Genomic DNA, 22,739 nt, shown 5'->3' on the forward strand with positions numbered 1-22,739 from the left:
TGTATCGACCTAAAAGGAAAGTATGTTGAAAAATAAAACCGACTTTGGCCAAAAAAACGTCTCCGTGTTTCATTTTTCAGGGACTTATCAGACTGCCTAGTAGATGATCATTTTACAAGCCACTCTACGAGACACGCTTCTACTTTCAAAGCTTTTCAAAAAGGTCTCAGTATAAATGTTATAACACAGGCGGCGGGTTGGTCGCACGAATCTAATGTTTTTGCAAAATTTTCTAATCGTCATATAACTAAAGTAGAAACAATCTTTGCTGAAAGTGTTTGTATTGATTAATAAGGTTGCAATCATTTGTAACTTACTTGCACTAATGATTTAATTATAAATGTAGTTTCTAAATATATTATTTGGTAATATCAGAGATTTTTACTCTAAACATCTACATATAGTTAATCTCTGAAGAACAAGGAACGATAATAAGTAATATCTTACCCAGTTTACACTCAACGTGCCTTTGACTCTGAACTTTAATGGCTCACCGAATCTGCACAAGGGATATAGGTTTCATTTTTAGTTGCGAGATACTTTGAAAAGTGGCGTCATCTGGTGTCGGAAGACCGTACTACATATAGTTAATCTCTGAACAACAAGGAACTCTAATAATTATGATCAAAAAGATTTTATTTTTCTTATCGGAAATTCAGGTTTCCTGCAGTTTTCCATTCCCCTGGCCAAATATCTAGGCGAATGCAAGCGATTCTAATAAAAATGCGGATGAGAGCTGTTATTTGGGATACTTGGAGAAATAAAAATATAATATATATAAAAAATAAGGTAAAGGCATGGTAGCATTCACTACTTGGAGAAATCATACCTGTACCTCGATATTATTTCAATATCACTTGAAGTTGTTGTCTCCAATTCATCTCCGGACGTGTGCCCGCTAGTTTGATCCGATCCAATTTTCACAAGATCTGATCTACTGTAGCAAATTAAGATGATAATAAACAAAAAATTCGATCAAATCGCAGGGTGTCCAACGATTCGGCAGAACAAAATTCAAGGTCTTTTCCAGGTTTTCCAGGTCAAGAAATCAAGTTTTTCCAGATCTCCCTTTTTTTAAATCAAATAATCAAATAACCGTTTGTTGTACATGTTAAAAATGGATCTTTTTTGTATTGGGCACAAAAGATTCTAAATAAAGCAGAATCATAAATAAACAAATTCTGAATTTTTTGCGAACATAAGACGTCTTTGCGAAATCTTTGTGAATATATTTAAATCTCTGTAACGTCTTTAAAATCCTGGAAATTTCTGTGAAATCTTTTAAAAGGTTTTTCAATTTTTGCATAATCTTTGAAACTTGTTTAAAATCTTTGAAATGTTTTGTATTTTAGTCTACTATACTCTTTTTTTTAATTTTAAATTCTTGAAATCTTTTGGTAATCTTATGAGTTCTTCGAAATATTTGTGAAATTATTGAAAACCTTTAAAATGTTTTAAATCTGGTGTGATGAACCATTTTTGAAATCTTTTAAATATTTGTAAAATCTTTTGTATTCATTTGAAATCTTTAAAATGTTTGAAATATTTGTGAAATCTTATGCAAAAAAATGTAATCGTTGCAAATCTTTCAAAAGGTCTAAAATCTTAGAAATCTGGTTTACTATATCTTTTTTCAAATCTTTAAAATCCTTAAAATCTTCTGAAAGTTTAAAAATCTTAGTATGTAAAATATTTTGTGTTCGTTTAAAATCATTTAAATCTTTTTAAATCTTTGTAAATACGTTGAAATCTTTTTGAAGCATTTAAAATCTTTTTAAAGTCTAGAAACTTCTGAGAAATCTTCTCAAATTTTTGTTGAAACCTTTTGAAATCATGGAAATGCTTTGAAATGTTCTGAAATCTTTGATATCTTTAAAAAAATTTAAATCTTGAAATCTTTCATACAGCTATTTTCTATTTTGGCGTACTGTACTCTTTTTGAAATTTTTGAAATTCTTGAAATTTTTTGAAATCCTTATGGATTCTTCCAAATATAGGTAAAAACTTTGTATACATTTGAAATATTGGCGAAATTTTTTGAAATATTTTAAAAAATATGAAATTATTTAGAAATTTTGAAATGTTTTGAAATCTTGATGAAATTTTTGTGAAATATTTGAAATATTTGTGAAATCTTTCTTTAATCTTTGTTTGTGAAATCTTTTGTGTTCATTTGAAACCATTTAAATCTTTTGAGATCTTCTCAAATTAATTCAAACCTTTTGAAATTGCCTGAAATTTTTGAAATCTGGTGCAATATACCCTTTTTAAAATCTTTAAAATACTTGAAATCTTCTGAAATCCTAATGAATTTTTTGAAATCTTTGTGAAATCTGTTTGAAATCTTTTGTATTTATTTAAAATCATTAAAATATTTGAAATCTTTATGAAATATTTGAAAATCTTCTAACCTTTTTATAATAGTTAAAATCCTTGAAGCTTTTTGAAAGTTTAAAAATCTTTGTGAAATATTCGAAATCTTTGATGTATTGCCTACACGCCTTTTTTAAATCCTTGAATCCTTTTTAAATCTTTGAAATTCGTGAACTCTTTTTTAAATATTCAAAATCGTGAATTTTCAACAAAGAAGATCAACTTTTCACAAAAAAAACACGAAGTTTCAACAAAATACACGAATTCTCAACAAAAAAGTTGAATCCTCAACCAAAACAGATTAATTTTCAAATAAACACTTAAATTTTTAACAAAAAAAAAAGATTATCTTTTTACGAAAAGACGAATTTTCAACTAAAAAAGATTAATTTTTAGACGAAAATAGAATGGTAAAATTTTCAGTTCAAAAAATTAATTATTTTAGCGAGATCAACAAAATTTCAACCAAATACTAAATTTTTCAAGCAAAATGATGAATCTTAAACTTTAAAAAATTGCATTTTAACAAAGGAGTTTAACCAAGAAAATTAATTTTCCACCAAAAAAGACAATCTTTTAACAAAACACACGAACTTTTAATAAAAAAGTTCAATTTTTAACCATAGATGAATTTTTATCCAATAAAATTAATTTTTAACACAGTAGTTCAACTTTTAAGCAATTATTAAAATTGAAAAAAGTTAATTCTTCACGAAAAATGTAATGGTTCATATTTCAACCAAAAAAGACTAATTCTTTAACAAAATTGTTTAATTTGCAAAAATGAATTAAATTTTAAACCAAGGCGATAAATTTTCAAATTATGAATCTTCAACCAATAAAAAATTAATTTTTTCAATCAAGACAGTAAAAAAATTTGAACCAAATTGTCAAAGTTTTAAGTCAAAAAGACGAATTTTCTACAAAACACTTGAATCTTCGACCATCATAAAAAAATGTAATTTCTACGAAAAAGACGCATTTCCAATAAAAGAGTTACATTTTCAGTCAAGAAACATTTTGTAGTCAAAAAGGGGGAAAATTCAACCAAATGGTCGAATTTTCAAGCCAAAAAGATTAATTTCAACAGAATAGTTGAACTTTTAATCAAAAGAGATAATTTTTTAACAAAATTGTTAAATTTCCAACAAAGTAATTAAATTTTCTGCCAGATAAATGAATTTTCACGTTTTCAATCAAATGTTAATTTTCTACGAAGCAGCTGAGTTTTCCAACAAAATAATTAAATTTTTACCATAAAAGTATATTAAGTGAAAGGATTCCTTCAAGAAAGATAAGTTTTCAATATAAGACTTGAATTTTCAATCAAGAAAAATGTTGTAGTCAAAAAGGAAAAAAACGGAACTAAATAGTCGATTTTTTAACCCAAAAACATGAATTTTCGACAAAATAGTTGAACTTTCAACAGAAAGGGATAAATTTTTAACAACATTTTTGAAATTTCAACAAAACGGTTTAAGTTTCGATCCAATAATAAATTTTTTAACAGAAAAAAGATTCATTTTTGAAAGAAAAAAAAAGAATTTTTAATTAATTATTTAAATTTTTAACCACTTTTATCCTTAACAAAAAATATGTAGTTTTTACTAAAAAAAAGGAATTTTCAACTAAAGGAGATCAATTATTAACTGAAAATACTTAAGTTTTTGGTTATAAAAAAACAATTTTCAATGAAAAAAAAACAACTAAGTTTTAATCTAATAGTTGAACCTTCAATAAAAAAGATGAATTTTTGATCAAGATTAATTTTTTCAAAAAAAGGCGATAGTATAAGCTCCAGTTGAAAAAAACTATGTTTAATTAAATTTTCTACTAAATAAATTAACATTCACGTAAAAAGGTCCGTGAACTCTTTTTGAAATGTTAAAAATCCTTTTAATAATTATAAAAGCTTTGAAATATTTTGAAATATTCTGAAATCTTTAGAATTATTTTGTAATAAAGATGAATTTTTTCTAAAAAAGACGAAATTGAAAAAAGTACATTTTACATAAAAAAAAGGTCAAAACTATAGTTAAAACAAACAAAAAATTTAAACAGAAAAATAATTTTTCTACAAAATACCTAAATTTTTTACCAGAAATGAATTTTCATTTGAATTTTCGAAAAAGTTGAATTTTCAGCCAAAACAGATTTTGCAGTCAAAAGGGGAAACAAATTTAACCAAATGGTCGAACTTTCAAGCCAAAAAGATGAATTTTCGACCTAGATTAAAATAAACTTTCGACGAAGAGATGATTTTTTAACAAAAGTATTGAATTTAAAACAAAGCAATTAAATTTTCTACTAATTAAATGAATTTTCACGTAAAAAAGGTCCGTGCACTCTTTTTGAAATGTTAAGATTCCTTTTAATAATTATAAAAACTTTGAAATATTCTAAAGTCTTTAGAAATATTTTGTAACAAAGATTAATTTTTTCCAAAAAGACGAAGTTGAAAAAAGTCTATTTTACATTTAAAAAATAGTCAAATCTCCAGTTTAAAAAAATGTCAAAACAGAAGAATATTTTTTTCTATAAAATACCTACATTTTTTTACCAGAAATGAACTTTTAACTGAATTTTCAATAAAATAGTTTAATTTTCAGCCAAGAAAATTTTTTCAATCAATGAGAGACAAAAATTGAACCAAAGGATCGAATTTTAAAGCCAAAAAGAAACATTTTCGATAAAATAGTTAAACTTTCAAACAAAAGGAATCATTTTTTAACATTTTCGAAATTTCAACAAAACGATTAAAGTTTCGGTCCAATAATAAATTTTTTAACAGAAAAAGATTCATTTTTAAAGGTAAAAAAAGAATTTTTAATGAATTATTTTAATTTTAAACTAAACAAGTTTATCTTTAACCAAAAATTATGTAGTTTCTACTCAAAAAAATACGAATTGTTAACTAAAAGAGATCAATTATTAACTGAAAAAACTTAAATTTTTGGTTATAAAAAACTAATTTTCAATGAAAAAAACAACTAATTTTTAATTAAATAGTTGAATTTTTAATCAGAAAAATGAATTCTTGACCAAGAAGATTAATTTTCTACAAAAAAAAAGAATTTTCAATGAAAAAAATATCAAGTTTCAAGCGAAAATAGAATTATCACATTTTCAGTAAAAAAAATTAATTTTTAACAAAACAAAACTAATTTTCAATCAAAAAGATGAGTTTTTGACAAAGATTAATTTTTTCAAACAAAAAAAATTTGTTTAAAAAGGCGATTTTACATTTTAAAAAATGGTCAAATCTCCAGTTAAAAAACAATTTTTAGAAATAGAAGAATAAGTTTTCTAAAAAAAAACGAATTTTTCTACCAGAAATGAATTTTCAACTGAATTTTCAATAAAATAGTTGAATTTTCAGCCAAAAAAGATTTTACAGTCAAAAAGGGGAAAAAATGGTCGAATTTTCAAGTCAAAAAGATAAATTTTCAACAAAACGATTAAAGTTTCGGTCCAATAATAAATTTTTTAACAGAAAAGGATTCATTTTTGAAAGAAAAAAAAAGAATTTTTAATTAATTATTTTAATTTTCAACAAGACACTTTTATCCTTTACCAAAAAAATGTAGTTTCTACTAAAAAGCAGGACATTTTCAACTAAAAGAGATCAATTATTAACCGAAAATAATTAAATTTTTGGTGTTATTAAAATCAAATTTTTAACCAAATAGTTGAATTTTCAATCAAAAAGATGAATTTTCAGCCAAGAAAGATTTTTCAGTCAAACAGGGGAAAAAATTGAACCAAATGGTCGGATTTTCAATGAAAAATGAATTTTTGGCAAAGATTAATTTTGTCCAAAAAAGAAGAAATTTAAAAAAGTCCATTTTACATAAAAAAAGGTCAAATCTGTGGTTAAAAAAAATTTAAACAGAAGAATAATTTTTCTGCAAAATACAAATTTTTTTTACCAGAAATGAACTTTAAACTGAATTTTCAATAAAATAGTTGAATTTTTCAGCCAAAAAGGGGAAACAATTGAACGAAATAGTCGAATTTTCAAGCCAAAAAGATGAATTTTTGACAAAATAGTTGAACTTCCAACTAAAATGTATCATTTTTTAACGAAATTTCGACAAAAACAATTAAACTTTCGATCAAAAGAGAAGATTTTTTAACAAAATTATGAAATTTTCAATAAACTAATTAAATTTTCTACTAAATAAATGAATAGTCACCTAAAAAAGGTCCGTGAATTTGTTTTAAAATGGTAAAAACCCTTTAAATAATTATAAAAGCTTTGAAATATTTTGAAATATTCTGAAATCTTTAGAATTATTTTGAAACAAAGATTAATTTTTTACAAAAAAGACGAAATTTAAAAAAGTCCATTTTACATAAAAAAAGGTAAAATCTCTAGTTAAAAAAAAATTTTTTTAAAACAGAATAAATTTTTTTTACAAAATACCTAAATTTTTTACCAGAAATGAATTTTCATTTGAATTTTCGAAAAAGTTGAATTTTCAGCCAAAAAATATTTTGAGGAAATAGTTGAGCTTCTACTCAGAAAATAGGAAATTTTCAACTAAAAGGGATCAATTATTAACCGAAAATAATTAAAATTGTGTTATTAAAACAAATTTTTAACCAAATAGTTGAATTTTCAAGTTAAAAAAAAAACAATGTTCAAAAACAGAAGAATAATTTTTTTACAAAATATCCAAAATTTTTACCAGAAATGAATTTTCAGCCAAAAAAGATTTTGCAGTCAAAAAGCGGAAGAAATTGAACCAAATGGTCGAATTTTCAAACCAAAGGGATGAATTTACGACAAAATAGTTGAACTTCCAACTAAACGAGATCATTTTTTAACGACATTTTCGAAATTTCAACAAAACGGTTAAAGTTTCGATCCAATAATAAAATTTTTAAGAGGAAAAGATTCATTTTTAAAAGAAAATGTTTTTTTAATGAATTATTTGAATTTTCAACCAGACACTTTTTTCCTCAGTCAAGAAATATGTAGTTTCTAATAATAAAAAAACTAATTTTCAACTTAAAGAGATCAATTATTAAGTGAAAATATTTTAATTTTTGGTTATAAAAAACTAATTTTTAATCAAAATAGTTGAATTTTCAATCAAAAAGATGTATATTGGACGATTAATTTTTTCCCAAAAAGACAAAATTTACAAAAGTCCATTTTACATAAAAAAATGGTCAAATTTCCAGTTAAAAAAAAACACACAATTTTTAAAAACACAAGAATAATTTTTCTACAAAATATCTAAGTTTTGTATCAGAAATGAATTTTCAACAAAAAAGTTGAATTTTCAGTCAAAAAATATTTTGCAGTCAAAAAGGGGAAAAATTGAATTATTTATAAAATTTAGAATTATTTTGTAACAAAGATGAATTTTTTCCTTAAAAAGACAAAATTAAAAAAAGTCCATTTTACATAGAAAAAAAGGTCAAATCTCTAGTTAAAACAAAAAAAAAAAACAATTTTTAAAAACAGAAGCGATCATTTCTTAACAACATTTTCAAAATTTCAACAAAATGGTTAAAATTTCGATCCAATAATAAGATTTTTAACAGGAAAAGATTCATTTTTAAAAGAAATTTTTTTATTTAATGAATTATTTGAATTTTCAACCAGACACTTTTTTCCTTACCCAAAAAATATGTAGTTTCTAATAATAAAAAGAACGAATTTTCAACTTAAAGAGATTAATTATTAAGCGAAAATATTTAAATTTTTGGTTATAAAAAATTAATTTTCAATTTTTAAAAACTCGTTTTTAATAAAATAGTTGAACTTTCCATCAAAAAGATGAATTTTGGACAATTAATTTTTTCCAAAAAAGACGAAATTTACAAAAGTCCATTTTACACTAAAAAAATGGTCAAATCTCCAGTAAAAAAAAAACACAAGAATAATTTTTCTACAAAATATCTAAGTTTTGTATCAGAAATGAATTTTCAATAAAATAGTTGAATTTTCAGCCAAACAAGATTTTGCAGTCAAAAAGGGGAAAAAATTGAATTATTTATAAAATTTAGAATTATTTTGTAACAAAGATTAATTTTTTCCAAAAAGACGAAATTTAAAAAAGTCCATTTTACATTAAAAAAAGGTAAAATCTCTAGTTGAAACAAAAAAAAAACAATTTTTAAAAATAGAAGAATAATTTTTCTACAATTTATCATACATTTAATTCAAATTTATAATTTTTGAATTTAAATTTACCTACATTTTTTACCAGAAATGAACTTGCAACTGAATTTTCAATCAAATAGTTGAACTTTTAATCAAAAGCGATCATTTTTTAACAACACTTTCGAAATTTCAACAAAACGATTAAAGTTTCGACCCAAAACTAAAAATTTTAAAAGGAAAAGTTTCATTTTTAAAAGAAAAAAAAAAAGAATTTTTAATGAATTATTTTAATTTTCAACCACTTTTATCCCTAACCACAAGTTATGTAGATTCTACTAAAAAAATACGAATCTTCAACTAAAAAAGATCAATTTGGTCGAACTGTCAACCCAAAAAGACGAATTTTCGACAAAAACAGTTAAACTTTCGATCCAAAAAGATGATTTTTTAAAAAATGGTTAAATTTCCAACAAAGTAATTAAATTTTCTACTAAATAAATGAATTATTTACGTAAAAAAGGTACATACACTCTTTTTGAATTGTTAAAAACCCTTTTAATTATTATAAAAGCTTTAAAATATTCTGAAATTTTTCAAATTTTGTCAAGGTGTCAAGAAAATGAAAAGAAGTTTTCAAGATTCATGGGAAATTTTTAAATGATTCTTTTGTGAGGAATTTCGAGAAAAAATTGAAAAAAGATCACAAAACATTTCGAATTATTTCCAAACATTTTTAAAAAGTGTGTAAAAGATTTTCAAGAAAATTTTTGAGAACTTGTAAAGATTTTTTAAGAATTTGGTAAAAACATTTTTAAAGATTTAAAAAAATTGTCAAAGAAGAATCTGAAAGATTTTAGGGCAATTTTTTTAATTTCATAGAAAAGATTAAAATAATTTTAAGAGATTAGAAGATTTAGAAGGACTGACAAGATTTGAAAAAAATTGTCCTTATATTCGTGTGAAAATTTTTTATAATTTTTATTTTCGAAAATGAACTTTGAGAAAAAATCAAAAAGGTTTTTAAACATATCAAAAGAGTAAGTTTACAAAATAAAAACAAACAAAAAATTGAGTAAATCCAAGAAATATTTAGCAGAATTAAAGAGATTCAAAATTAATTTTAAGTTCTAAAAGATTTCGAAAGTTTTCAAGAGAATATAAAAATTGTCCTAAAATTGCTGGTAAAATTTAGAAGATTAGAAGATAATTAAAAAATATTTTCAGGAATATAAGACGTTTTAAATATATTATAAATATTCGAAAACTGTGAAACATCTTCGAAAATTTAACAAATATTTCTTGCTTCCATCCCCACTTCTAAACGTTCTAAACATCTTTGAAAAAACTTAAATTTTTCATATTATATTATATTTTTTTATATTTATATTTTTTTTAACCTTCTTAAGATTCTTATCAAAATTATATTTACATAAATTTAAAAGCAAGCTAATAATACTTATTTTCTTGTTCTCAATTCTCATAATTTAATTTGAACGTGGATTTATTAAAACACTTTGAAAAATAATTCTCAAATAATTTGAGTGTTGGCTAAGATAAAAAATATTCATTAATAGTCTCTATTTAAGAGTGACTATCCAAATGTTAAAATATTTTAGCTTCGTTACTAAGTCTGATTAAAGAAATGTCACATTTAAGAGTTCGATAATTCAATAAATATTTCCATCCCTGAAATTTAAATTTGTCGAAATTTAAGATTACCGAAAGTATTTAATAACATTTTAATTAATTTCTTAATTTATGGTCATAATTCTATATTTTGTGTATTCGTTATTTATTTTTATATGTTCTGAATATCCATGCAATTTGTTTGTGTGTTTAAATTATTTCAATTATGCGGTTTTTTCTTCTAATAAAAAAGCAGATACGAAAGTCTCATTTAATACTTGACTATGCTATGAAGAAAAAATTATTTTAAAGGGTTTTTCATATTTATTTTGTAATTTTTATGTAATTTTTATGCAATTTTCTTCTAGCACTGCATGGTTTTGTAGAACAAAGTTACTACCAGCGCCGCCGCACGGCCGTTTTCAATTCTCGTACAGTGGAAGCACTCCCCAGCTGGACACCCTAAATCATCACAATCAAAGAAACATAATGCTCTAAATTGTACCTTTCCGAAGATATTGGTGAATTCTCGCGCGGAACTTCCGTGCATTGTCTCTCCGTATCGCTATTCTCGCTCTTATCACTCTTTTCATACATGGCATCAGCCAGCATCGATTTAACGGAAAAACTCGCCGTGAGAGGCGCTTCAGTGATTGTTGTCTCGGCACAACCCAAGGTCGCATTATCCTCAGAACTGCTCTCGATCAAAGTGCCTTCGCAACTCGAGTCCGTCAACATCAAATACTGATCTGGTCCCTCGACACTTTCAGTCTTTGTAATCTGCAGATTTTCCGGCTCGGGTGGCTCAATCGTCGAGTTTTTCAGCTGCTCGAAAGGATCCAATTCGGCAAGATTTTTACCAGATTCAAGATGATCTGTCTTCCTTATCGGCTGGGTCGTTATCGGCTCGAGTGGCAGATGCAAATTAGGTTTCTCCTTGATCGAATCGAGACTAGAAATCAGCGGATACTCGGCACTGGAATTTAAATCAGCGAGCGAGTCTTGCATTTTCAAATTTGAGTCTGAAATCTCTTTTGCTCTTTGATCAACTTGCTGAAACGATTCCATGATCGTCATAACTGTACTTTCAGAGGCCGAGGTGTAGGAATCTTCAGCCAGACTTATTTCATCCGATTCATCAATATCGGCAATCACTTTGACACTGTCTGGCGAAATTTTCGTTGCACATTCCGACTCTTTTTGCCCCGATGCCGCAAAACTCTCGGCTCGGCTTTTACTTTCAGAATAGGAACTGACTGTTTTCGCTTCCTCGGTCGGGGACTCGTAAGGCGAGATATCTGATTCGTTTTCTAAAATTTCAATTGTACTAGAAGCTCTGTCGGATGAGGAAGATTTGAAATGTTTTTCATCAGTCGGTGAGAAAAAGGGACTAGTGTCACTTTTCCAGTCGCCCAAAACTTCCACCGAACTTGGAGAAGTCACCGGACTCTCAGCCAAGATTTCAACCGATTCGGAATTGACTTTCGGACCCGAGAAAGAAGGACTTGACTGACTGGCGGAATTTACTTCCGATTCGGGAGTCGTTGTGCAATCTGTGCTCGGTTGGGATCCAAGAATCTCGACACTGTCCGAACTCCTCTTGTCGCTCTCACAAGAAATCACGGACACTCTTTTTAGAGACTCGGCAGCTTTCAATTCAGTTTTCTCGAAACTGCCGTTGCTCTTCTCCATTTCCGAACTCGTTTTTCCCTCCTCTTTCTCAATTTCTGACTCTTCCACGAGAATGCTGCCTGAAGATGGCGGATTTTCACTAAAAGAGGAATCTCTGCTTTCATTTTTTAAATTCGAAGAATTGGAAGATTCGCCGACTAAACTTGCGGAATCGGACGGACAAGATGGAACGTGTGGTTGCTCGATGTTGTCTTTGAGGAATTCTTGAAAGGATTTCGAGTGCTTCATAGTTTTTAATCCTCCTTCGAGGCCCTTTGAATTCTCGAAAAATGATCCAGTGAAACTTCCCCAAATACTGGTGGTTTGTTGCTGCGATAAATTGGGTTTTTCTTCCATTGATTCTTTTTCTTCTGCTAATTCTTTTTTTTCCGCCGATTCTTTTTCTTCTAATCCCCAAGTTTCAAAAAAGTCGGTCATTTCAGCCGAGGGTGCTTTTGTCTCTTTTTGCTCTTCATCTTTGATGTCCAGAGCCTTGTCGATTGTCTTCTGGGCTTCCTTAAGTGCGGACTTTGCCAGACTGGCAAATCCCGAGGCGTCGAACCAACTCATTCTTCCTCATATCTGCAAATTTTAAAGAAATTCAACTTGAAATAGTCGAGGTGGCCGTTTTAATTAAAGAAAAAAATTCCCGGATATTTTCCGGTTCACAAACATTTTTCACGGTCAATGAAATTTTAAAAATCGAACACTAAATATAAAAATTATTACACTCGAAGTCATAAAACCTGAACAGCAAATGAAAGCGCTCAAAGTAAAACTCTTGAATTTGAAAATTGAAGTTTAAACGCTGTTTCATTCAACAAATTTGTATTCAAATGTTCAATAATTTATAGGTATAAAATAGAAACTACTAACACTTTTTAACTCAAAACTTTTAAATTTAAAGCAATTAAATTGCTAAATTGTAAATTTTTATAAATTCTAGAGTTTAAAGATTCCAATTCAGTTCCAAAAAAGTATCTTTGAATATATTAAAAAGATTCCTTGAAACAAATAATTTTTCAAAAACAAGACAAATTGTACGGGTTTTTACCTTGTTCATCAAACATTATTTTTCTAAAGTAATCATTTTAACTTCGAAATACAAATTAATTACAAAAAAATTGAATATTCAACTAAAAAATATGCTTTTTCAACAAAAAAGTTAATTTTGTATACGAGGCAGTTGTATTTTCCACAAAATAATTAAATTTTCTAACAAACGGTTGAAAGTTTAAACAAAAAAGGCAATTTTTCTACGAAACAAATGAATTTTCAAAAAAAAAAAAAAAACAAATATTCAACAAAACGGTTTATTTTCAACAACAAAATATAATTTACCAAGCAAAAATATAATAGTAGATACAAGTTAAAAAAAATTCAATGAAAAAGCGAATTTTAAACAAAATAGTTAAATTTTGAAACCAAAAAGATAAATGATGAAAAATTAATTTTTAATTAAAAAAGATTAATTTTTAAGCGAAAATAGAATGGTCAAATTTTCAGTTAAAAAAACTAATTTTTAGCAAAAAATAAAATTAAGCTTTCCACCAAACAGTTGCATTATCAATAAAAAATGTAAGTTTTACAAAAAAGATGAACTTTCAATAAAAGAGTTGAATTTTCAATGAAGAAAAATTTTGCAGTCAAAAAGGAAAAAAATTGAACTAAATGGTAAATTTTTTCACACAAAAAGTTGAATTTTCTACAAAGTAGTTGAACTTTCAACCAAAAAGGATGACTTTTCAACATAATTGTTGAATTTTCAACAGCACAATTAAAGTTTCGGCCAAATAATAAAAATTTTAACAAGAAAAGATTAATTTTTTAACAACAAAAAATAATTTGTGAGAAATTATTTCAATTTTCAACTAAATAGTTGTATTTTCAACAAAATAGTTAAATTTTGAAACCAAAAAGATCAATGTTTGATAAAAAAAGAATGTTTAACAAATTATTTCAACTTTTAATCAAGAAATTGAATTTCAACCAAAAAAGATTTTAATTTTCTATTAAAAACAGTTCGATTCAACCTAAAAATACGAATTTTCAATCAGGTAGTAGAATTATCTATGGCAAATAATAATTTTCGAACAAAACTGGAATATGCAGTTGCATTTTCATTTCAAAAACATTAATTTTCAAGCAAAAAAGAATTTTCAATTAATATGACGAACCTTTAACAGAGAAAAGTACATTTTAAACCAGGAAGATTAACTTTTCAATATAAAAGACTAGATTAAAGATAAAGATAGATTCTTATTTCCATTTTTAGCAAGAAAAAATGATTAGCTTTTTACAAAAATATGAATTTTCAATTTAAAAAGATTAATTTTGAAGCGAAAATATAATGGTCAAATTTTCAGTTGAAAAAATTAATTTTTAGCAAAAGATCAAATAAAACTTTCAACTAAACAGTTCCATTATCAATAAAAAAATTAATTTTTACCAAAAAAGATGATTTTTCTATAAAAGCGTTGAATTTTCAATTAAAAAAATTTGAAGTCAAAAAGGAAAAAAACTGAACTAAATTTTTCTACAAAATCGTTGAACTTTTAACCAAAAGGGATGACTTTTAAACATAATTGTTGAATTTCAATAACACAATTAAAATTTCGACCAAATAATAAAAATTTTAACAAGAAAAGATTAATTTTTAACAAACAAAAAAAATAATTTTAAAGGAATTATTTTAATTTTCAACAAATTTTTCCAACTAATTTTCTTGACAAAAAATAGGAGTTTATTCTAAAAAAAGAAGAATTTTATACTAGAAAAGATAAGTCATTAACCAAAAATAGAATGGTCAAATTTTCAGATAAAAATTAATTTTCAGGTAAAGAAAAACAAAGTTTAAAGAAAATACACAAATTTATAACCAAATAGTTGCATTTCCCCATTTTTTCCGCTTCGCAAACATTTTTCACGGCCAGTGAAATTTAAAAAATCGAACACTAAATCTAAAAATTGTTCCATTCGAAGTCATAAAAACTGAACAGGAAATTAAAGCACTCAAAGTGACACTCTTGAATTTGAAAATTGAAGTTTAAACGTTGTTTCATTCAAGAATTTTGTATTCAAACGTTCAATAATTTACAGGTATCAAATAGAAACTACTAATACTTGCCAACAGAACACTTTTAAATTTAATGCAATTAAACTGCTAAATTATCAATTGTAGAGTTAAAAAGATTCCAATTTAGTTCCAAAAATCTAAATCCACGTTATCATTTTCAATGCTATAAAATGAAGAATAAATCAATGAGTTTAAAAATGTTCAAAATTATACCATATTAAGCAATTTTAAATTCTAATTCCAGATTAGAATTTGTTAAAAACTGAAAATTCCTTATTCAAATCCGGAATTTTAATACTTTTGGAAAATTTTACGTTTCAACTAAGAATACAATTTTCTTGTAAAATGGATTTTATTTAAATTTTAACAATCCCCGTTTGATGAAAAATTATAATTTTTCGGTATAAACACCAATTTGAACTCAGAATTGGTTAAAGTTGGAAAATTCCCTGCTTCAATTCAGAATTAAAATTCGCTGGAAAAACTTCCTGTTCTAATTCAAAATTTTGTCCCTTTTCACAAATTTGCAGCACTAGCTCGGAATTTGTTAAGATTTCAAAATTCCCGAGTTCCAAGTCAAAATTATTGTTATTCTTGATAATTTCCAGTTCCAACTATAAATTTGCAAAAGATTGAAAATTCCCTGCTCAAATTAAAAGTTAAATTATTTTAATTTTAAATAGTTTAAAGATTCTTAAAATGCTTCGAAATTTTATTTCAAGATCTTGAAACATCTACATGTTTTTTTTTTTCAAATTTTTTGAAACTTAAAAATTTTATCAAAAGTTTTTCACAACTTCTAAATATCTTTTAAAATTATTCGAATTACAAATAATTTTTCACGGTAAAAAATCCTATTTAATTTTTATAGCAACCGAACAAAATGTTATTATTCGTTTTCAAATTTTACATTAATTTTCAATTTTTCAAATCTTCTAAATATCTCTTCAACTTACTTGAATTTTTTCCTGAAAATAATAGGCGTTCAAGTGTTATTTATAACATCAAAATGTATCAATCTGACTTACAAATTAAATTTTGTTAAATAGAACAATAAAATTGTAACGTTCAATGTTTAATATTTTTTGTTTAGTTTTGAATATTTAATTTAAAATTACTGATCTTAAATGAACAATCCGATATTTTTAAATAACAAGTAATTATTATTTTTCTTAAATGAAAAATTTCAAATTGCATGGCTTAAAAATGGAATATTTTAGACTGAAATTTAATCAAATTGAAACAGTTTCATTTTTAACGTTAACATCTAGAAATTCCAAAATTGTGAACTGATGCCGAATCGTTTCGTACAATCAATTATTATTTATTTTTTAAATATTAGAGGTTGAAATCAAAGTAGGAGGAATTTTTTTCTAGAAATTTGGAAAATTCTCGGTCAAAAAATAAATTTCCCGGTCCAGTAGCCACACTGAATAGTGTTTTTTTTTTTATCAGTCGAAATCATGAAATTTATACAGGGCCTAAAATGTTTCCAATTTCGGACTAAAAACATCATAAAAATAAAATTATTATGTGGGTACTATATTAAGTTCAATTTGAAACGCTTTCAATTCCGAACATTTATAGAAAAAACGTAGCATTTTCAAGAAGATAAATGAATTTATAAACAAATATTAAATTTTCAAACAAGAAGATTCATTTTCTACCAAAAAGGACTAATTTTCAATGAAATCCATAAATTTTAAACCAAATAGTTAAAAATTCCACTAAAAAATATCAATTTTCAACAAAACAGTTAAATTTTCAACCATGAAAATTTTTTTAAAATAAAAAAATCATTTTTAACCAAACAGATGAATATTGAATTTGTCTGTTAAAATAATTAATTTTCAAACAAAAAAATCTACTTTGCAAGAAAATAGTTCAATTTTCAAATAAAGGGATGAATCTTTAACGAATAAAATTAATTTTTAACAAAATTGTTGAATTTTTTAACAACAAAAAAATTAATTTTCTAATCAAAACAAAAAATACATTGATTTTCAACCAAATAGTTAAAAATTTCACTAAAAAATATCAATTTTCAATGAAATAGTTCAATTTTCTGGAAAAAAAATGAATCTTCAACCAATAAGACTCATTTTGTACCAAAGAAGACACATTTTTGAACTAAAAACGATCAACTTTCAGCAAGAAATGAAACAGTTATATTCTCAGTTACAAAAACTAATTTTTAATCATAAAAAAAATTTGTTAGTAAAAAAATCATTTTTAACGAAACAGTTGAATATTCAATTGTTCAACTAGTAGAATCAGTTTAAAACCAACAATGAAATAGTTAATTTGTCAGTTAAAAAAATTAATTTTCAAACCAAAAAATCAAATATTCAATCAAATGGTTCAACTTTCTAACAAAGGGATAAATCTTTAACGAAAAAAATTAATTTTTAAGAAATACGTGAATTTTCAACCAAATAGTTAAAAATTCCACTGAAAACTATTAATTTTTTAACCAATAAAATCAATTTCTAACAAAGGACTTTAAATTTTAACCAATTATTAAAATTTTTAACTAAGAAGATTCATTTTGTACCAAAGAAGACAAATCTTCTATAAAAACGATCAATTTTCATCAAGAAATGAAAGGATTAAATGTTCAGTAATAAAATTAATTAAAAAAAATCGAATTTTTCAACAAAATATTTCCATTTTCAAACAAAGAGGTATGAATTTTAAAAAAAAACTGTTAATTTTTAAAATATTTTATTACCATTTAATGATATTAACGCCCGTGTTTACAAAATTTTAATTAATTAACATTTCGATATTAAAAAGATTCCTTGACACAAGTAATTTTCTAAAAACAAGAAAAAATGTACGGATTTTGATCTTGTTCATCAAAAATTATTTCCCTAAAGTAATCGTTTTACCATCGAGATAAAAATGAATTACAAAAAAAATTGAATATTCAACTAAAAAATGTGATTTTTCAACAAAAATGTTAATTTTCTACGAAGCAGTTAAATTTTCCACAAAATAATTAAAATTTTTAACAAACTGTTGAAAGTTAAAGCAAAAAGGTGAATTTTCTACGAAACAAATGAATTTTCAAACAACAAAAAAACGAATATTCAACAAAACGGTTTATTTTCAACAACAAAATATAATTTATCAAGCAAAAATATAATAGTAGATACTAGTTTAAAAAATTCAATAAAAAACGAATTTTCAACAAAATAGTTAAATTTTGAAACCAAAAAGATCAACGTTTGATAAAAAAAGAATGTTTAACAAATTATTTCAAGTTTTAACCAAGAAATTGAATTTCAACCAAAAAAGATTTTAATGTTCTATTAAAAACTGTTCGATTGAACCTAAAAATACGAATTTTCAATCAGGTAGTAGAATTATCTATGGCAAATAATAATTTTCTAACAAAACTGGAATATGCAGTTGCATTTTCTGTTTAAAAAACATTAATTTTCAAGCAGAAAAGAATTTTCAATTAATATGACGAACCTTTAACAAAGAACAGTACATTTTTAACCAGGAAGATTAACTTTTCAGCATAAAAGACTAGATTAAAGATAAAGATAAATTCTTAGTTGCATTTTTAACAATGAAAAATGATTAACTTTTTACAAAAAGATGAATTTTCAATTTAAAAAGATTAATTTTGAAGCGAAAATAGAATGGTCAAATTTTCATTAAAAAAAAAATTAATTTTTAGCAAAAGATCAAATGAAACTTTCAACCAAACAGTTGCATTATTAATAAAAAATTAATTTTTATAAAAAAGATGATTTTTCTATAAAAGCGTTGAATTTTCAATAAAGAAAAAATTTGAAGTCAAAAAGGAAAAAAACTGAACTAAAATTTTCTACAAAATCGTTGAACTTTAAACCAAAAGGGATGACTTTTAAACATAATTGTTGAATTTTCAATAACACAATCAAAGTTTCGACCAAATAATAAAATTTTTATCAAGAAAAGATTAATTTTTAACAAAAAAAAAAATAATTTTAAAGGAATTATTTCAATTTTGAAATATACAGTTGTATTCTTGACCAAAAAATATGTAGTTTCTTCTAAAAAAAAAACACGAATTTTATAATAAAAAAGATCAATTTTTAATCAAGCAGTGGCATTTCCAAATAAAAACAATCCATAATTTTTTACCAAAAAGGAATTAGTTAAATTTTTGGGTTACAGAAAACTAATTTTCAATTTTTAAAAACAACTAATTTTAAATCAAATAGTTGAATTTTCCACCAGAAAAATGAATTCTTGACTAAGAAGATCAATTTGCTACAGAAAAAAGAAGAATTTTCAACTAAAAACTATTAAGTTTCAAAAGAAAAAGGAATTATCACATTTCCAGTAAAATAAAAATAATTTAGAGCATAAGAAAAACAAATTTTCAACAAAATACACGAATTTCTAACCAAATAATTGAATTTTTCAATCAAATAGTTGAATTTTTGTCAAAGAAGATTAGTTTTCTTAAAAAAGGAAAACTGAAATTTAAAAAAGCCTATTTTCAACTAATTTTAAAAAACAGAAGCATAATTTTTATACAAAATACCTAAAAATTTTACCACAGATGAATTTTCAACAGAATTAATGAAACTTTAAATAAAAAAAGTAAATTGAATATGTCAATTTAAAAAAATTAATTTTCGACCAAAAAACGAAATTTCAACCAAATAGAAAAGATGAATTTTCAACTAAAAATATAATAGATTGATTTTCTTATTAGGTCCTATTAATAATTTAGTTTGCACTTACGTGAAACGAAATAAAAAGTGGAAAAAGAGGGGAAAGACTGAGAAGCCTGTGATAAATAAATATAAATTGTTATAATTTATAGACTATAAAAGAATAGATAATGGTGTAAATAAATATTAAAAGTTCATTTTTAATAAATTACAAATATTATCTTTAAAAAACTGGAAATTTTCCTCATAAAATCAAGTTGATTTTCCAATGCACTCTTTTTGATTTCGGGCTAACAAAAATAAATCCGAACTAAGTACAAAAAGTGTGTCGGGCTACGTAGCATTTTAGGCCTTGGATTTATCCTTTTTTTTTAAATTTCAACTTAAAAAATCTACAATTTTGTTACATTCTGTAAGCATGCAAATCAGCTTTCTATAAAATAATACTTTGCATTTCAAGTTACTCGTCTTACAACTTGAACCGCAATGAAAAATAAACAATTGTGTAAAATAGACAAAGAAAGTGAGGTTATGTACAAATATTTTGTTAATATTTTTGTGCAGAAGGTGAATTATTCATTTTTAGATTCTAGAGAAAGGAAAATAAAGGATTACTAAAGACTTAAGAAAAATTAATCGTCACCGAGCCTCGATGAAATTCTAAAATTTAAGCTTACTTGGAAAATTTGACAGTTTTCACGGTTGAGGTTATGCGTTCTGACATATAAGGGTGGGGTTTATATACCTTAGACAGCAAAATACTGTGAATGTCACTATTTCACACCTCCTACTTCATAAATAAGAACCATTTTCATACACGCACGATTATTTTACATATACTAGGAAAATGATAACCCGAAATATGTGGGAAAGAATTGTTTATCAATAGCGGATTAGCAGTCGACATTACATACGTTTCGTTAGTCGGTCGACATTTTGACGTATCACGATAAATGCCTCACCTTTGAGCCGCTAGGCTGCGCTAACTGTTCTAGTCTAAATCCCGGCAAAACAAAAAAATTAATAGAAAAAAATTTTTTTATACAAATTAATGACAAAAGTTTATAGTTTAATCATGAAATGAAGTGAAAGTATGAGTCATTCAGTTTGAAAAGAAAAGATTTAATATTTTCATTACTGGTTAGTATTTTCTGCGTAGTTCTCAATTTCAGAAATATAACATTATTCTGTATTTAAAAAACGTTTCAAAGTACGTGCTTTCTTAACTTTTTCTATTTTTTTACATCAAATAGTTGAATTTTCAACAAATATTAATTTTATATTAGAAAGACAAATTTCCAACAAAATAATTAAAGTTACAACTAAAAAAGGTAAATTTATAATAAAAAAAAATAGTTTTCAACCAAATTTTTATGTTTTAAACTGAAAAATAAATCAGTTTTGCAACAAACATGTCATGGTTTAATTTTCAGTAAAAAAATAATTTTTAATGAAAAAAATCATGTTTCAATCAAATATTGAAATTTTTAACTAAAACGACGAATTTTCAACTAACAAAATAGTTCAATTTTTCAAGGAAAGAAATGAATTTTCAATTAAAAAATTAATTCTAAACAAAAGTGGAATACTTAATAAGACAGGTTATACAAAAAAATAATTTTTTAACTAAAAAAGATCCATTTTGTACCAAAAATTGAATTAAAATTTTCAGTTATAAATTAATTTGTGACCAAAAAAGAACGTAGTTTCTACAAAATATAAAAATTTCCAACGAAACATATAAACTTCTAACCAAAAAGATAACTTAACTACCAAAAAATTGATTTAAAATAAATAAATAAATATTTTTTTGAACAAAATAGTTCAATTTTATACGAAAGAAATGATTTTTCAGCTAAAAAAACGCAAAACAACAGAAATTGAATTCTTAAATAATTAGTTAAAAAATTTAATTTAGAAAAATAAATAAATGTAAAAAATAGGGAAATTTTCAACAATTTTCCATATATTTTAGGACTAAAAAATATAAATTTGTAACCAAAAATAGAATAGTTCAATTTTAATCAAAGCAAATAATTTTGAGCAAAAAAAGTAAGAGTTTCAACAAAGTAATAAAATTTTTAATTAAAAAGGTGCATTTTTAAACAAGAAGAACATTTTGCTACCCAACATTTTTAATAAGAAATAGAATAGTTAAATTATCATAGAATTAATCTCATTTGAATTAAATTAACTAAATTTCTACATCAAATTTAGATCCATTTAATTTATATTGTCAAAAATTCAAATACTTGGTTGAAAGTTAAAATGTCTGGTTATAAAATTGGCCATCTTATTTTTAATTAAATATTAATCTTCACTATTGAAAAAATAAAATAATTTAGTATAAAATTGTCTTCATTTGATTAAATTCGATGATTTTATTTTTAAATATTTTTTATTAAATATTCATAATTTTAGTTGAAGATGCATATTTTTGGTAGAAAATTCATTTTTTAAGCTGATTATTTAACTTCTATTTTTTTGGAGATCTATCTTTTTTAGATAGTAATTCTTTTCTTTCCATTGTATTAAATTTTTTTCCAATAATTTGTTAACTAAAAATGAAACTAAAATTTTTTTAATTTATTTTTTTTAGTTGAAATTTCGAACCATGTGGCTAAATTTTTTTTTGTAAGATCATTTTTTTGGCTAAAAATTTAACTAGGTTGTTGAAAATTCAATTATTTTGTTGACAATTTTACTAATACAGCTTCTGTTAAAATTTTATCCGTTTTAATTGAAAGTTAATTTCTTTCGTTCAAAAATAAACTACTATTTTGTTAAAAATTAAATTCTTCATTTGAAAAATTAATTTTTTGATTCTTGTATAAATTTCTTTTTCAAGTTGAAAATTAGTCTTTCTCAAAGAAAAATATTCTACTTGCTTAAAAATTCACTTTTTTGATTGAAAATTAAATTGCATCGGCTAAAAATTGAACCATTTTGTTGAAACTTCTTCTTTCTGTTCTAAATTATTTTTTCACTGAAAGTTACACTATTCCATTGTTGTTGAAAAGTTGTTTTTTATGGTTGAAAATTCATATATTTGGTTGAAAATTCTTTCTTTAGTACAATATATATTTTTATAACTATTTATTTGTCTGAAAATGGAACTATTTTGTTGAAAATTCGCTTTTGTAGGTGAAAATCATTTTTTTATAATTAAAATTGAACTATTTAATTTTTTGTTAAA

The 22,739-nt window shown here is 24.5% G+C and overlaps 1 protein-coding gene across 4 annotated transcripts in view; it reads right to left on the reverse strand.

Moving 5' to 3' along the window:
- The window catches only part of LOC117172063 (TATA element modulatory factor), a 56,980-nt gene extending 36,531 nt beyond the window's left edge, over positions 1 to 20,449 (reverse strand). The window contains exons 1-3 of one of the 4 annotated variants that reach the window (XM_033359810.1): positions 20,289 to 20,449; positions 10,623 to 12,370; positions 836 to 934 (exon numbers count right to left, since the gene is read on the reverse strand). In XM_033359810.1, coding sequence (XP_033215701.1) covers positions 836 to 934; positions 10,623 to 12,358 — 1,835 coding nt within the window. In that variant the 5' untranslated portion in view covers positions 12,359 to 12,370; positions 20,289 to 20,449. Of the gene's footprint in view, positions 1 to 829; positions 938 to 10,622; positions 12,371 to 20,288 lie in introns of all 4 variants that reach the window. The other 3 variants (XM_033359808.1, XM_033359809.1, XM_033359807.1) reach the window with 3 other exon arrangements.
- Positions 20,450 to 22,739: the final 2,290 nt, after the last annotated feature.

Source organism: Belonocnema kinseyi, chromosome 4, assembly GCF_010883055.1.
Source record: "Belonocnema kinseyi isolate 2016_QV_RU_SX_M_011 chromosome 4, B_treatae_v1, whole genome shotgun sequence".
NCBI classification, from domain to species: Eukaryota; Metazoa; Arthropoda; class Insecta; order Hymenoptera; family Cynipidae; genus Belonocnema; species Belonocnema kinseyi.